Below are 17,461 nucleotides of genomic sequence, written 5' to 3'. Positions count from 1 at the left end.
ATTTAAAAAATTTCTACATGTACAATTCAGTGACATTATGTTCTTCCAGTTGTGCTGCTATTCTCACTATCCTTTTCCAAATTATTCCATCACCATTGTCTTCAACTTACTGTCCCCTAGGCTTCCCATCAAACCTTTAAGCTGCTGTTGTCTATCTGATCTCACATAGATAATTCTTTTTTTGTTGTTGTTGCTGTACTTTAGATGAAGGTTTACAGAACAAAATAGTTTCTCATTAAACAGTTAGTACACATTTGCCCTATGACAATGGTTAACAACCCCATGACATGTCAACTGTCCTTACTCAACCTTGGGTTCCCTATTACCAGCTTTCCTGTCCCCTCTTGCCCTCTAGTCCTTGTCCCTGGACTGCTGTGCCTCATTAGTCCCATTTTGTTTTATGGGGCTGTCCAATCCCAGGCTGAACGGTGAACCTCGGGAGTGACTTCACTACTGAGCTAAAAAGATGTACAGGGGCCATACTCTCAGGGTTTCTCCAGTCTCTGTCAGGCCAGTAAATCTGGTCTCTTTTTGAGTGTTAGAATTTTGTTCTACATCCTTCTCCAGCTCTGTCCAGAACCTCCGTTGTGATTTCATTCAGAGCAGTCAGTGGTGGTAGCCGGGCAATATCTAGCACCATCTAGGTGTACTGGACTCAGTCTGGTGGAAGACTTGGTAACTGTGGTCTGTTAGTCCTTTGGACTAATCTTTTCCTTGTATCCTGTTCTCTTCATTCTCCCTTGCTCCTGAAGGGGTGAGACCAGTGGAGTATCGATGGCTGCTCATAGGCTTTTAAGACCCCAGATGCTACTCACCAAGGTAGAATGTAGAACATTGTCTTTACAAACTGTCTTATGCCAACTAAGCTAGATGTTCCCCGAGATCATGGTCTCCACAGCTCTCTGCCCAGCGATTCAGTCCCTCAGGGAGTTTGGATGTGTCTATGAAGCTTCCATGACCTTTCCTTGTACAAGTTGTGAGGCACCATTTCTGAGTTTAGCAACATTCCCGGTTTTCTTTTGTTTTGTTGCTTTTTATATACTAATGTAGCATGGAACAAATAGAACCATATATGCTAAAAATTAAGCTTATGAGAGAGAAAGCAAATGCAGCAAAATGTTAACAACTGATGAAAGCAGGTGAAGGGTATGTGGGTGTTACTATTCTTGCTTATATTTTGATATTTATTTTTCTACAGACCTGAAATTTTTAAAAATGAAAAGATGGAGAATAAAAGAAAAAATCAAGTTTAGCTCCAATGATACATATGTATAAATATATAAAGTAACAACTAGTGTTTTTAAAAATATACATATCAAATCATACGTCAACTCAATTTAACTTCTGCATGACATTCTTATATCAATTACACCGTACAACTGTTCCTGCTATTCTTTTCCACATCATTCCACCAACATTAATACAAACTCAATGCTCCCTAAACAAAAACTCCCCTTTCCCCTCCATTCCACCCCTAACAACCATTAACAGTCTTTGGTTTCTATATATTTGCTTATTTCATATAAGTGAGATCGTACAGTATTTGTTCTTTTGGACTCAATTATTCTGCTCATTTTTTTTTTAATTGTTGTGCTTTAAGTGCAAGTTTATAATTCAAGTTAGTCTCTCATACAAAAATTTATACCTGTGTTGTTATGTGAGCCTAGTTGCTCTCCCTATACTGTGACAGCACACTCCCTCCTTTCCACCTCGGATTTCCCGTGTCCACTCAACCAGCTCCTGACCCTCTCTGCCTTCTCATCTCACCTCTGGATAGGAGCTGCCCATTTAGTCTCATGTATCTACTTGAGCTAAGAGGCACACTCTTCATGAGTATCATTTTATGTCCCATAGTCCAGTCTAATCTTTGTCTGAAGAGTTGGCCTCTGGAATGGTTTTGGTTTTGTGCTAACAGAGTCTTGGGGCCATGCCTTCTGGTGTCCCTCCAGTCTCAATCAAACCATTAAGTCGGTCTTTTTACTAGAATTTGAGTTCTGCACCCCACTTTTCTCCTGCTCTGTCAGGGATTCTGTTGTGTTCCCTGTCAGGGTGGTCACTGGTGGTAGCCAGGCACCATCTAGTTCTTCTGGTCTCAGGCTGATGAGCCTCTAGTTTATGTGGCTCTTTCTGTCTCTTGGGCTAATACTTTCCTTGTGTCTTTGGTGTTCTTCATTCTCCTTTGCTCCAGGTAGGTCGGGACCAATTGATGCATGTTAGATGGCTGCTCGCTAGCTTTTAAGACCCCAGACGCCACTCACCAAAGTGGAATGCAGAACATTTTCTTAATAAACTGTTATGCCAATTGACCTAGATGTCCCCTGAAACCATGGTCCCCAGAACCCCGCCCCTGCTACTCTGTCCCTTAAAGTGCTTGGTTGTATCCAGGAAACTTCTTAGCTTTGGTTTAGTCCAGTTGTGCTGACTTCCCCTGTAGTGTGTTTTGTCCTTCCTTTCACCTAAGATAATTCTTGTCTACTATCTAGCTACTGAATACCTCTCTCCCTCCCTCCCAACCTTCGTAACCATCAAAGAATGTTTTCTTCTGTGTTTAAACCTCTTCTTCTTAAAATAGTGGTCTTCTACAATATTTGTCTTTTTGCGACCGACTAAATTCATTCAGCATAATGCATTCCAGATTCTTCCATGTTACAAGATGTTTCACGGATTCATTGTTGTAAAGTAACAACTAGTTTTATAATTAAATTGTAGCATACAGAATAAGAATTTTAAAGTATCTTGGGAAGGATCTTAAAGACCTGGAACCCTGGTTATCTCTGCAAAAGTGAAAAGGGTGCCCGGGGAACAGGGTTAAGAGGAGGCCTATGTAGCTTTTGGAGTCTGGGTGGTACAAATGGTTAACATGCTTGGTTGCTAACTAAATACTTGGAGGTTTGACTCTGCTCAGAGGCACCTTGGAAGAAAGGCTTGGTTATCTACTCCCCCCCACCAAAAAAAATCAGCCATGGAAAACCCTATGGAGCACAGTTCTACTACGACACACGTGCAGTCGCCATGAGTTGGAATTGACTCTGTGACAACTGGTTTGGTTTTTTTTTTTTCATATATCTTTTAGATCTTTTGAATTCTGAACCTTGTTCAAATTTTATCTATTCAAAATAAGCAAACAAGCAAATAAAACTACAACAATGAAACAAATGTTTCATGTAGACTGTAACACCAATTTAAATCTTGCAAAATTTCATGTGAATTAAGTTTTTATATATCCTCAGATTTCAACACAGTAATTACTTTAGCATATAATAGAAAAAGAGCCCTGGTGGTGCAATGGTTTAGAGCTATGGCACGCTATGTCTGTTAACCAAAAGGCTGGCAGTTCACACTCACCAGTCACTCCTCGGAAACTCTATGGGGCAGTTCTACTCTGTCCTATAGGGTCACTATGAGTCAGAATTGACTCGACGGCAATGGGTTTGGGTTTTTTTTTTTTTATGTTCTATTCCAGAAAAAAAGTTATGCTCAGGTCTGCTTTGCTAGAAGAGGATTTGCCAACAACAATTATAACCCCAAAACCATAATATAAACCTTGGTTGTTGTTGTTAGCTGTGTTGAGTTGGCCTCCGACTCATGGTGATCCCATGTACAACAGAAGCAAATGCTGCCTAGTCCTGCACCATCCCCATGATTGGCTGAGGATTGGACGGTTGTCAACCACAGGACTTTCATTAGCTGACTTTCGGAAGGAGAACATCAGGCCTTTCTTCTACAAATCTTGGTAATACTTTAACAATAACACTATTCTTCAACTTCTACAAACAAGTATACAAATATAGATATATATAAAACCAAAAAAAACCAAACCCGCTGCTGTCGAGTCGATTCCGACTCACAGCAACCCTATATGACAGAGTAGAACTGCCCCATAGAGTTTCCAAGGAGCATCTGGTGGACTCAAACTGCTGATCTTCTGGTTAGCAGCCAATTCTTAACCACTACGTCACCAGGGCTCCATATACGCAGGCAGAGGTCTATAAATAGGTATACATTTCGGTATACTTATTAAAGATGCTTATTAATTAATGAGTATAAATCCACTCATAACCAAGAAAAGAACAAGTTTATTACATCATAAGGTTGACCTGAAATGAATTTGGTAACTAGCTATAATAAACATTTATAACGTATTAACAATCTTTGCTGGTTATCTTAAAAAGGGGAATTATGAACTGACATTTTAATAATTTTCCCCCTAAAGGAGAGCTATTCCATAGCATTTCATAGACCTTAGAGGGGTGTATGCCAAGCTGGGATCATATTTGAGCTGCCGACCTTTTGATTAGCAGCCATAGCTCTTAACCACTACACCACTAGGTTTTCCTTTTCAAAGACAGCCTGCACTAAACCATTTTTGCCATTAGATGGTTAAGTATGCACCAATGTGTCACTAAAATAAAGCAAAAGGAAAGACCAGTGGAATGCACTGATACATTTAAATTAAGGAAATAGAGATGTGAAGCATACTACCAGATACTGCCAAAAAAAATTGCATTTATTTACAACACTTCTCTTTGTTAAGCCGAAAGAAGGCCAATTTACAGAATCAAAACCCCAGAAAATTTAGGTCCTACCACCACCTAATAGCTGCAACAATGGATTCAAACACACCAATGTATCATGAAGTGGGTGCAGGACCAGGCAATGTTTCGTTCTGTTACAAATAAGGTTGTAATGAGTCAGAGCTGACTCAGTGGCAACCAACAACATTACCACCTAATGGGAAAACTACAGACACTTTCAATTCTTTCTTCCTCCAATGGTATAAATACATGGCACAGTGACTTAAAATATACTTATTTTGTTTTTAGCAACTTTGCTGCTGTTAGTTGTTGAGTGAATTTGACTCATGATGAGCCTACTTGTGCACAGTAGAACTGCTTCATAGGGGTTTCACGGCTGTGACCTTTCTGAAGCAGACTGCCAGGCCTATCTGGGTGGATTTGCACCGGCAACCTTTCAGCTAACAGTCAAGTGCTTAACCATGTGAGCCACCCAGAGACTCCTTTGAGCGACCAGTAGAAGCTTTACAGAAATTTTTGTTTTGGGGTATCATATTTTCCAGTTATGTCACTGGTTACAATACAATGTGAAAACAATTAATGGTTGGGAAACACAACATGGAAAACCAATCATGAAATTACCACTTCGGTGCAAGAAATTTAAAGGAACAGCAATTATTTGCTTATGCTGTCCAACTTTCAAATGAAAAGACTTTAAGAGACTTATTTTTACCTGCGTTTACTGGGAATCACTCCAACTTCATCACTCTCACCATCTGATGTAACCTGCCTGGCTTGCCACCATTCGTCATCAGAAGCATTTATGACATGGAGAATGTCTCCAAATTTGAAGTTCAATCCCTGACTGGGAAGTCCACTGTCTTTAGTCTTGTCATAATCAAAAAGGGCTCTGGACTCAGAAGAAAAAAAAATTTTCTATAATTATTTTTTGCACTGATATTAAGTAAACATAGAATTCTGAAAATATATATAATCTGGATAGATAATTAAACAAAACACCACAGCAGGTAAAATAATATCAAGCTCAACTTTGTACTGCATCCAACAAGAGAATAAGACAAAAAAGAAATAGCAAAATTAACTTACTATGGTAATAGCTTGTTATTGGGTTACTACCTTATTTCTTTCAATATTGTAAGAGAACAATACAATGGTAATCTATTTGAACTCTAACCTGAAGACAAATCTAGACAGTTGCTCTAAATTAACAGACAAAAAGTAAACATTAAGAGATATACTTCTCTCTACTTGGGAAAACAAATTCCCTGGTAGATTTGATTCATTAATTGTGGATTGTAAGACCAGATCAATACAGTGATTATTCTGCCAGTTAATTATTCTCCCCATTTGTTCACAAAACTAGAGTTATCAGAGCCAGTAACAACGATGAAAACTAACTACAGATGACTTTATCAGCTGCCAAATATTTTGTAAAAAATACTGCATTAGTTTAATATGTAATTGTTAAATGTTAAGAATATTTTAAAATTTGATAAAAAGAAAATACTGTGTTCTACCACTTGATTAATTAACATACAATATTTAAACAGGTTAAATTATTCTTAAATCCAGTGAAGCTCTCTAAAGAAGACAAGAAAAGGAGCCTATCAATTGCACTTATAACACAATTTATTCAATCTTTTTTTCTAATATGGCAACTGGAAATTAGGATACAAATCATATCCATTTCATGCTACCCAACACTTAAGAACCTATCTCTAAAAGTAAAACTGAGGAGAGGTAGAATTATTTGATGGCTAAATGAATGAACTAGTAGTTAATAGTTTTCAAATGTGTTTGTTACAAACTTCCTTCCAGTTCACAACAATGGTACGTGAGAATGTGAGAATCAAAAGTGGGAAGGCTCACTTAAATACATATTAAAACATATATAACATATTGAGTTTTATTTGAAGAATTCTACAGCTGAAAAATAAAGATTATAAATGATATAAATTACTTCACTACTACTGGAAAAATATTATAGCTAACCTCAAATAATACAAAGGTTGGATATAGTCAGTCATTTACTAAATACTATTTAAAAAAGGCAATGAAGTAGATATGCAGTTAAAGATGACAAAGATGATAAGCATAAAATGGAAAATAAAGTAGCTTCAGAGGTAGAGAAAATGGCAAGACATTCAGAAAAGGGAAAAAAACCATCCTTCTTAACATTTTTATCATCATAAACTAATTGTTTGAATAATACAAATAATAAAACTATATTATTGATGAACAATGGACAAAATAAATCATCCACAATCTCACTCCCTAAATTAACATTAGCTAGCATTTTAGCTTTATCTTTTAATAATCTGATTAATAAAAAAAGGAACCCATAGAATACATGTGACTTATTAATCATAAAAGGGTAAGGAGCACCTGTTAACCTACTATCCAACCTAAGAGTATGCACTACAGCATTACCAGTAACTTACACTCACCTATGTATTTTTCTCCTGATTTTATTATCTCCCTGGGATGAAGAGTTAACCACCATTAGAAAGTAACCACCATTCTGAATACAGCGTCTGTTATTTCCTCGACTCTCACCCTTTTTTTGTTGGTCTGGTTTTATCACATATATATGGATGACTAAACAATGTAATATATGGCTTTCCTTGTTTCAGAGCTTTATAAAAAGATATCATACTACATGTAGGTATTTATAGACTTGATTTTTTCCCCCTGAAATTTAAAATAAATTTACTAAAAAGAACCATAAGACTTCTGGTTTAACTATTGCAGACTGGCTCCATGCCCACATTCACTAAAATGACCAAGGAAACAAAAAAAGACAAATAAACATAAAAGAGACAAGACAATAGGAGAAAAGAGAATTTTAACGTTTTTGGATGACGGTAAGTAGCTAAGCTCAGAAGAGTGGAGGAAGCTATAATGTGGTGCCTGATGAGAGGGATACTTATTACTCCACAGGACTCTAGAAATGTTTATGAATTAGAGATCTATAGTGCTGAGGCAGGCAGGGAGGAGTTACAGTACTGAAAACAGAGATTTTGGTGGAAACATTGTAACAGCACTTAGGTCCTCAAAGTCTCCTTTCCTGTCCCCGAATCCCAAAGACCAGAAGTTGAGTGTCTGGAGAAATCGATTTTGCAAAGCTCTGTGCTCTAGAACTTGGTCGGGAGGCAGACGATGCTGGGCTGAAAAAAGCTGAATTAAAAGGAAATCTGCATATTGAAAATTGAAATTCCAGGAACCTGGTTTATAGTGCAGACAGGACATTAAAGATTCTTCTCTAAAGATATTTAATGACCCCCAAAGAAAAGCATGACATAGGGCAGGAGAGAGCAATGAAAAAGCCAATTCATTCCCTACTCCATTATCTTTTAGTTAAATCTACTAGCTTCATTCCTCATTCATCGGAATAGAAAACAAAGATTACTAAATATTTAAAGACAAAAAACAAAATAAAAATAAACCCAAGAAAACAAGCAAACTGGAAAAAAGATACAGAAAAAACAGAAAACGCAAGATAAAACTACCATTTATATTCTCAGAAAAATATGAGAAGATATTATATACATAAAATAAAATGAAGGTGGCAAAAAAGGAACAATCATAACAAGAATGAGCCCTTGGAAAATAAAATAGGAGAGCATTCAACCTCGCCTCCCTCCAAAAATAAGGAGAGATGGAAGGTAAAAATGTAGATCTCTCCTAGAAAACAGGCAAAAACACAATAAGGGAAAAGAATACTAGATAGCTAATATCTGACTTAAAAAATTCCAGAAAGAGATAGCTAATATCTGACTTAAAAAATTCCAGAAAGAGAATATAGAGAAAATGGAGAAAAGGAAATGATCAACAAATACAAGAAAATCCCCCAGAACAGATAAACATGAAGTCTGCAGATTAAGAGCCCACTCAGTGTCTGTAACAAGACAGAATGAAGACAATCAAAGACACAAGGGAAAGATTAGTTCAAAGGACTAATGAACCACAACTACCAGAGACTGAGTCCAGCTCAAGTAGTTGGTACCTGGCTACCACCATCGACTGCTCTGACAGGGATTACAATAGAGGGTCCTGGATAGAGAGAGAAATATAAAACAAAATTCAAACTCACAAAAAAAGGCGAGACTTACTGGCCTGCCAGAGACTGGAGAAAACCCAAGAGTATGGCCCCTGGGCACCCTTTTAAATCAGTACTGAAGTCACTCCTCAGGTTCACTCTTCAGCCAAAGATTAGACAGGCCCATAAAACAAAATGAGACTAAATGAGACACAAACCCGGAGCAAGGATGAGAAGTCAGGAGGGGACAGGAAAGCTGGTAATGGGGAACCCAAGGTCAAGAAGGGGAGACTGTTGACACATTGTGGGATTGGTAACCAATGTCACAAAACAGTACGTGTATTTTTAATGAGAAACTAATTTGCTCTGTAAATATTCATCTAAAGCACAATTAAAAAAAAAAAAAAAGAGCTCACTCAGTGCTCAGCACAATTAATGAAAAAAAGACCCACACAATAAAGCACAACATTAGGAAATTTCATGATAAGAACACCTGAGAGCTTCCAGAAACTACACACAAGGAATCAGACATCATACTGGCATCAGACTCCTCAAGAGAGTATGCTGGAAAACAGAAGGCAATGGAACAAGCTTCCAAATTCTGAAGAAAAATTATTTCCAAGTTAAATTCTATAATATATCCAGCCAAATTCTCAACCAAGTAGAAGGTAGAATAAAGTTATTTTTAGATATGCTAAGACTCAAAAAGTATCTCCCATGTACCCCTTTCTCAGGAATTTACTGGAGGATGTGCTCTAGCAAAATGAAAGTAAATTGAGAAAGAAGAAAATGTGACAACTAGGGAACAGACTCTGACATGATTAAGAGCCAAAGGGAAAAGGATAATAGCAAAAGCAAGTCCCATGTGAGAGCTGTACAACAAGCCTACAGAGCAACCAGTCCAGACTGGAGTAGAAAGATAGAAAAAATCTGAACTGACAGGTTATCTGGTATGATAGACCGTATTTGTAATCATGTAAAAAACTCTGGAGAAGCTACTGGAAGATAAAAATATCAGTAATAAGGGCATGGAAAATGAAGCATGGTCATAGGGTACCACTCAACTGAGTAATGACTGATATTACACATTCAGATGATTGTAAATGCTATTAATTGTATTTTAAAAACTGTGACAAGGCTATGTTTGAAAGACAGGGAAGTGGCAAAATGAGTGGTTTGGTATGGGAGAGAAAAGTTCTCATCTACCACAGCAGTAAAATAACCAAAGATGGTAAATGAGAAAATAGCAGTATAGGTGTATTATTTAGAAATCTGGAGGTAAAGGCAAGGGAAAACAGCTGGGAAAATGAAGGATAATTGTTTCTGGAGAATAAAACCTGGGGTTGTTGGAAGGTGAGTTTTTTTTTCATTACAAGCCTTTTGATAAGATATGACTTAAAAATAGAGTATTACTTCTCTTAACATAAAAATTAATAACAAAATGTGAAGGTACTCATCAAATGTACCTAAAACAAATACAACCTAATGTGTTTTTGATTTTTGTGCCTTTACAAGTGTTTAACAATCACAAATAAAAGGCAATAGCTGTTAAATATATTAGAAAATGTACTGAAACCTGTTGCCATCGAGTCGATTCCGACTCATAGTGTGACCCTACAGAAAATACAGATAAGCAAAAAAAGGAGAAAAAGATAAAAGGAGAGTATAAGTGAAAATCTGTATGTTTCCTTTTTCTGTGGATGTGTGTATACGAAACACTTTTAATAGCTTTACAACAGAAGAATTTACTAAGTATTACACGAATCGGTGGAGGGAGAGTAAAATCAGACACATTTAGGACTCTCAGACCATTGGTAGAATAGAAGGAATGAAAGGCATAGGAACAGAAGGAGAGAAGAAAGTGAGAAAAATTTGCTTTTAATATGTATCACAGAAAAAAATTCTTTGAGACAAGTTATTTCATATGTAAACAAATATAGAGTACACGCTTGTGTATATAAACATATGTTGCTGTTGTTAGGTGCCATTCAGTCAGTACCGACCCATAGCGATCCCACGCACCACAGAATAAAACACTGTCCGGTCCTGTGCCATCCTGACAATCGTTGCGATGTTTGAGCCCATTGTTGCAGCCACTGTGTCAATCGATCTTGTTGAGGGTCTTCGTCTTTTTTGCTGACCCTCTACTTTACCAAGCATGATGTCCTTCTCCAGGAACCGGTCCCTCCTGATAACACGTGCGAAGTAAGTAAGATGAAGTCTCACTATCCTCACGTCTAAGGACCATTCTGGCTGTACTTCTTTCCAGACAAATTTGTTCGTTCTTTTGGCAGTCGATGGTATATTCAATATTCTTCACCAACACCATAATTCAAAGGCATCAATTCTTCTTCGGTCTTCCTTATTCACTGTTCAGTTTTCACACGCATATGAGGCGATTAAAAATATCATGGCTTGGGTCAGGTGCACCTTCGTCCTCAAGGTGACATCTTTGCTTTTAAAAACTTTGAAGAGGTCTTTTGCAGCAGATTTGCCCAATGCAATACATCATTTGATTTTTTTGACTGCTGCTTCTACGGGTATCAATTGTGGATCCAAGTAAAAGGAAATCTTTGACAATTTCAATCTTTTCTCTGTTTATCATGATGTTGCTTATTGGTCCAGTTGGGAGGATTTTTGTTTTCTTTATGTTGAGGTGTAATACATACTGAAGGCTGTGGTCTTTGATATTCTTCAGTAAATGCTTCTAGTCCTCTTTGCTTTCTGCAAGCAAGGCTGTGTTATCTGTATATTGCAGGTGGTTAATGACTTTTCCTCCAATCCTGATGCCACATTCTTCTTCATATAGTCCAGCTTCTCAGATGATTTGCTCAGCACACAGACTGAATAAGAATGGTGAAAGGATACAACCCTGACACATACCTTTCCTGACTTTAAACCATGTAGTATCCCCTTGTTCTGTCTGAATGACTGCCTCTTGGTCTAGGTACAGGTTCCTCATGAGCACAATTAAGTGTTCTGGAATTACCATTCTTAGCAATGTTATCCATAATTTGTTATGATCCACACAGTTGAATGCCTTTGCGTAGTCAATACAGCACATGTAAACATCTCTCTGGTATTCTCTGCTTTCAGCCAACATCTATCTGACATCAGCAATGATATTCCTCATTCCATGTCCTCTTTTGAATCTGGCTTGAATTTCTGGCAGTTCCCTGTGTGTCAATGTACTGCTCTAACCATTTTTGAATTATCTTCAGCATAATTTTACTTGCATGTGTTATTAATGATACTGTTTGATAATTTCTGCATTCTGTTGTATCACCTTTCTTTGGAATGGGCAGGAATATGGCTCTCTTCCAGTCAGCTGGCCAGGTAGCTGTCTTCCAAATTCCTTAGCATACACAAGTGAGCTCTTCCATCATTGCATCCATTTGTTGAAACAATATATATATAAATACATATATACACATATATAAACATGTATAGGATACATGTATATTTTATATAACAAATATCATCTCTCACCAGGAAGATAAATCAAACACAGTAGGAATAGGCTCTCCAAGAGATCAGGAAGAATGAGAGAATAAATAAAGAATAGTACAGATTACTTATCAGTGATCAACTAAAGTTAAAATAATGATATAATAAAATGCTCAGTAAAAGCTCTACTTAAAAAAGTATGTAGAATATAAATAAACAAAAACGTCTGTTTTAAGTCTCATTAGGCAATACAATGAAAAAACAGTTTACGTACTAACAGTGTCTACTTAAGTATTATCAGATCCATGTTGCCACATCGGTCTTATCTGTCATAGAAAGAGAACATGCTGATCTTCTCCCAAGTGTTTAAAATATTTTCATTTCCTGAATATATAATGTTTACTGAGGATATTCACATTTTAAACTATCATTTACATAAGCTCTCTTAGCTATTATGGAAATTGCTATGGTAATTAAATGTGATGTAAATGGAGATTTTATTATAAAATGATACAGGTAAATTATATGTTGGATGATATGACGTATCAGGCTTGTAATAGCTCAGTAAAACAACAATCTAAAATAAATTTCTGGTCCACATTTATTTTGCCTTCTTTTATCATATCATCATTTATTAAAGGGTTACATAACTTTCATTAGTAAAATTATAATAATATTAGAACTCCTGAAAGACATACTGTAAGAAAATCAATCATAAAGAAAAACATTTCCTTGATTGGCAATATATTTCTCTATAGTAAAACTGAGTAATTCATAGTGAAAAATCTGAAAGAATTTACATGCATAAATAATTAAGGATTGGCATAATTTGAATTAAAAGAATTTACCTGACATAGAGAGATCGCTTCTGGCTAGTTCGAAGAGAACCTGACCCTGAACTGATGCTACTATTCATCATCTGCTCCCGTAAGTCATGTATTTTAGCTTCAAAACGACTGTATTCTGATGGAAAAGAAAAATAAATTTACATTTTATAGATATTTTCAAAAAAAAGTTACTTGAAGATAAAGTATTAAGTATGTAAACTGTCTTTAATTGATTAAGTGTGGTCAGAGTCTTAAGTCTTAATCTGTATAAGATTTTACCCTGTATAAAAATTTAAAAATTATTAATAAACTTCCAAATGTCCCATAAATGAGAACTGGCTGAGTTAAGAGTTTTTCCATGTGCTATTTTAAAGGTAATGTCACATTTGATCAGTTAAAAAAACTATTTCCACATTTGAGACAGCAGCAACAATCTTATGTTGCTATCTAAACATTCTAATTCTAATATTTTAAAAAAGGAATTGACCTGTAATCAATTTGTACTAAATGCTCTGACTCCCTTGAGGGAATCAGTTAATCTTACATTCCAAATAGAGTTCATGCAGAGTCAATAATAAGGGAAAAATATGTCTTTAAAACTGATTAATAAAATTAAATTTATTTTATAATTTATGAATTCTCAAAATTTCAAAGTAACGAAGACACAAAAGCAATCTTAAGTAACATAAAATTTTTATTTAAAATATTTTTTATACAAAAACAAGTATGGTTTTTATGAGTACTATTTTTAACTACATCATACATTCTTGTTAGCTGCCAAAAAACTACAAAACTCATTAATAAAAAAACTTTAAGCACTTAAAAAAATATCACAACTACATGGTTACACATACTTATCTTTGCAGAGGATCTAAACAGAGAGATTATTTTTCAGACAATTAGGTCAGACCCCATCTGATTTTCTTATAAAGCCTGTCTGGGAGTTTGTACAGTTTAAGACAGAGTAAGCGTGATTATTGCTGAGTTTTTCTTTCTTTCACCATCATCATCAATTCTGTTTTATGGGTACCAAAATTAACTGAAGCAACAATTAACCAAAAAAATTAAATACATTTAAAATAATTTAACAGAACTAAATAATTTGAACAGTGTACAATGACTTGTTCTATCCTGACATTCTCACAACAGTTCTACAATAACAATACCAACAGTATCAACATGATGTGATTACTGAAGACAGTTCCTTTTTATCCCTAGTTCTTTTTACCCTCAGAGCACAGCCCACCAGGGATTTCACTGGGTTTTAAAGTCATTTGGAACAGGGGCTCTCTGGGTGGTAATGCTGCCAAATGGATACATACGTTAGGGTCATTTATTCCTTTTTATCTTCAATTTCAATTTTTAGGGGTTGCTTTTTAAATTTTTCATTGCTTTTACAATTAGATAAAATATTCATAGTTTCAAAGCCAAATCTATAAAACAAGGATATTCAAAAGGAAGTCTAGCTTCTATCCTTCCCCTCCCCAGCCTTTACATGTAAACATTTAAAAAAAGGTTTATTCTTCCAGTTTTAATAACATAAGCAGATACACAAATGCAAACACACACCTATGTGCATATAATTGTGTATACACACACACACACACACACTTCCCCTCTTTTTTAGATAAAAAGTAACATACACATTTCTCTACTTTGCTTTTTTCACTTAACAGTAAGTATATCCTGACGATCACTTACATAGTAGTATATACAGACGTCCCTCATTCTTTTTTTGTGGCTACGAAAGTCCTTTTATTTTACCTTTATCTCTGTTTTAGGTGTGCTTCTTATACACTTACTCCACCGAGTTGGATTTTGCTTTACTAACAAAGCTGAAAATCGCTTTCTTTCACCAATTACGGCGAGTTAACTTTTGATATGATCGAAGTTGTTTGATCTCAGTTCTATTCGTAGTTTTATGCTATATGTATTCAAGCCTTTTATATGAATAGCCTGTGGCAAATTATATTTTCCAAAGATGCTTGCATTCCACATGCTCTTCTACAGTGACCGTGCCCTTCCCCCATCAAAAGGTGAAGTCTAACTCCCTTCTTCTGGAGTCTGCGCTGGTCTACTTGTAAGCAAGCGATGGAATGTGGCGGAAGTTCTTGCTTGGTTCTTTCAGGATGTTGTTCTGGGGGAAGCCAGAATCATGTAAGAAGTCCAACTACCCTGAAGCCACCATGCTGCAGAGGTCACATGATAGTGTGCGGAGCCCAAGCTTCCAGTCAGTACCAAAAAGGCATAAGAAAAGGTGAGTGAGGCCATCTTGGATCCTCCAGAGCAACCTATCCAGTAACTGAGTCCCACTAAATGACCTCAGCTGATGCCACAAGTAATACACAAACCACCAACCCCAAATCCCACCTAAATTCTTAACCTACAGAATCCATAAAATGTTGTTTCAATCCACTAATCTCTGGGACAGTTTGTTATGAAGCAATAGTAACTGGAACATAGTGTCACTGTGTGGTCTATTTTATTTTGTTCTTATTTAGGGAGGTTTATTCTTTTGTTCTAATGGTAACCTTTTGTTTGGCTTTTGTCTTTTGTTCCCTACTATGAACAATCTCCTTAGCATTTGATTTGAAAGAATATTCCTCTATATCCAGTTATTAACTACAAAGCAATCAGCAAGCTTATTTTCTTTTCATATTATTATTAAATTCCCTCTCCATTTTCTGATAGCTGTACTTTACCCAAATTGTAAGAGCATATAAAACAAACAAAAAAACCCACTGCCGTCGAGTCAATTCCGACTCATAGAGTGACCCTGAAGGACAGAGTAGAACTATCCCATAGGGTTTCCAAGGAGTGGGTGGTAGATTTTAACTGCCAATCTTTCTGTTAGCAGCTGAGCTCTTAACCACTGCGCCACCACCATCTTCACTAACATTAGCACCGGTTCTTACGTCAATCTCTCTCCCGTCATTCTGGATGTCTGAAGTTTGTTCTCTTCCCTCAAGAAGTGTTTCTAGGAACAATACTATACTAATTCTTTGTTGATAAATGTAATTGCAGCATTTATATGTGACAGCCTGCTTGATTCACAGCTTCTTCTTTGGGTATGTTGGCTCCACTGTTTCCTGTAATACACTGCTGATGAAATTCAGATGACAGTCTGATTTTCTTTCTTTTAAAAGGACTTTTTTTTTTTGCAGGGGGGTGGCTGGAGGTCCAAATAATTTTTTTCTTTTTTTTTCAAATTCCAATAATTTTATTAGACTATTTCCCAGGTACATGGGATAGCTTTCAATATGTAGTTTGAAATTAAAAACCTTTTTTTACCAGAAGGTTTCTTGTTTATATATTTTTAGTATATGTTCTGTGCCACTGCTTCTGTTTTCTTCCTAGGTGATACCATATATTCTTTGCCTACCTTCTATTATCGGTCACTCTCAATTTTTAAAAATTTTTATTTTTATTTTTTTGAAGATTGAAGGAATCACAAAGTTTGTCTTTCCTGAACCATTTGAAAGTAACTTGCTACCAAGATGTCTCATCACCTCCTAACACTTCAGTGTGTATTTCCTACAAATAGACATCTTCCTATATGACCACAAAACCATCAAAATCGGAGAAGTAACATTAATACATTACTAACATCTAATGTTAAGACCCCACTGAAGTTTTACCAATAAAGTCCTTTACAGAAAATTGATCAAATTAAAAGTCATGGATTGCATTTAGTTGTCATGTTTTTTAGTCTCCTTCAGTCAGGAACGGACACCCTGGAGGCACAGTGGTAAGAGTTCAGCTGCTAACCAAAAGGTTGGCAGTTCGAATCCACAAGGCGCTCCGTGGAAACCTTCTGGGGCAGTTCTACTCTGTCCTATAGGGTTGCTATGAGTTGGAACTGACTCGATGGCAATGGGTTTGGTTTGGTTTTTCAGTCAGGAACAGTACCTCAATTTTTTCTTGACTTTTATGATCTTCACACTGTTGAAGACTGTTCTTGTTGTTAGTTGCTGTCGAATCAGCTCCAACTCATGATGACCCCATGTATAACAAAACAATGTGCTGCCTGGTCCTGTGCCATCTTCATGATTGTTGGTACAGGCCAATTATTTCGTAGAACATCTCTCAAATTTAACATCTCTCTCTTACGTTTCCTCATGATTAGATTCGGGTAATGCAGTTGGCAGGAATATCACATATGCTATGGTCTTCCCAATGCACCCTATCAGATGCTGCACAATTTTATTTGTCCTGTTACTAACATTATTAACTTGGATCACTTAATTAAGGTAGTGTCTGACAGGTTTCTCCACTGTAAAGTTACTTTTTCCCTTTGCAAATAAGCATACTGAAACAATGTACATGTCCTCATTCTCATTAAACTTTCATTTAATTCATGTACTTATATTAGTATGGACTCATGATTTCCTAATTTATTCACTGGGTTATAATCTGGTACTACTATTAATTTGATGCTCAAATTGTTCCTGATTTTGTCAGTGGGAGACCCCCAGGCTGAATTCTTTGTGTCTACCATTCTTTGAGTACTCCCTTGCTTTCTGACACAGGATATTAGAAAATAAGCTAGTACTTTCCGTGCCCCACCTCTGGAATCAGTCATTTGTCCAAAAAGCTTTGGTGATTTTAGTGGG

At 36.3% G+C, this 17,461-nt stretch overlaps 1 protein-coding gene across 9 annotated transcripts in view; it reads right to left on the bottom strand.

Moving 5' to 3' along the window:
- Positions 1–17,461, bottom strand: part of DLG1 (discs large MAGUK scaffold protein 1) — a 263,904-nt gene that overhangs the window by 53,754 nt on the left and 192,689 nt on the right. For all 9 annotated transcript variants that reach the window (XM_023728734.1, XM_023728733.1, XM_023728736.1 and 6 more), the window contains 2 exons: positions 12,870–12,984; positions 5,248–5,424 (listed from right to left, as the gene is read on the bottom strand). In XM_023728734.1, the coding sequence (XP_023584502.1) occupies positions 5,248–5,424; positions 12,870–12,984 (292 nt within the window). The remainder of the gene's footprint in view (positions 1–5,247; positions 5,425–12,869; positions 12,985–17,461) is intronic.

The sequence above is a fragment of the Trichechus manatus genome, unplaced genomic scaffold, assembly GCF_000243295.1.
Source record: "Trichechus manatus latirostris isolate Lorelei unplaced genomic scaffold, TriManLat1.0 scaffold00026, whole genome shotgun sequence".
Lineage (NCBI taxonomy): Eukaryota > Metazoa > Chordata > Mammalia > Sirenia > Trichechidae > Trichechus > Trichechus manatus.
Note: the sequence above shows the minus strand (reverse complement) of the source record. Positions and strands in the feature narration are given on the sequence as shown.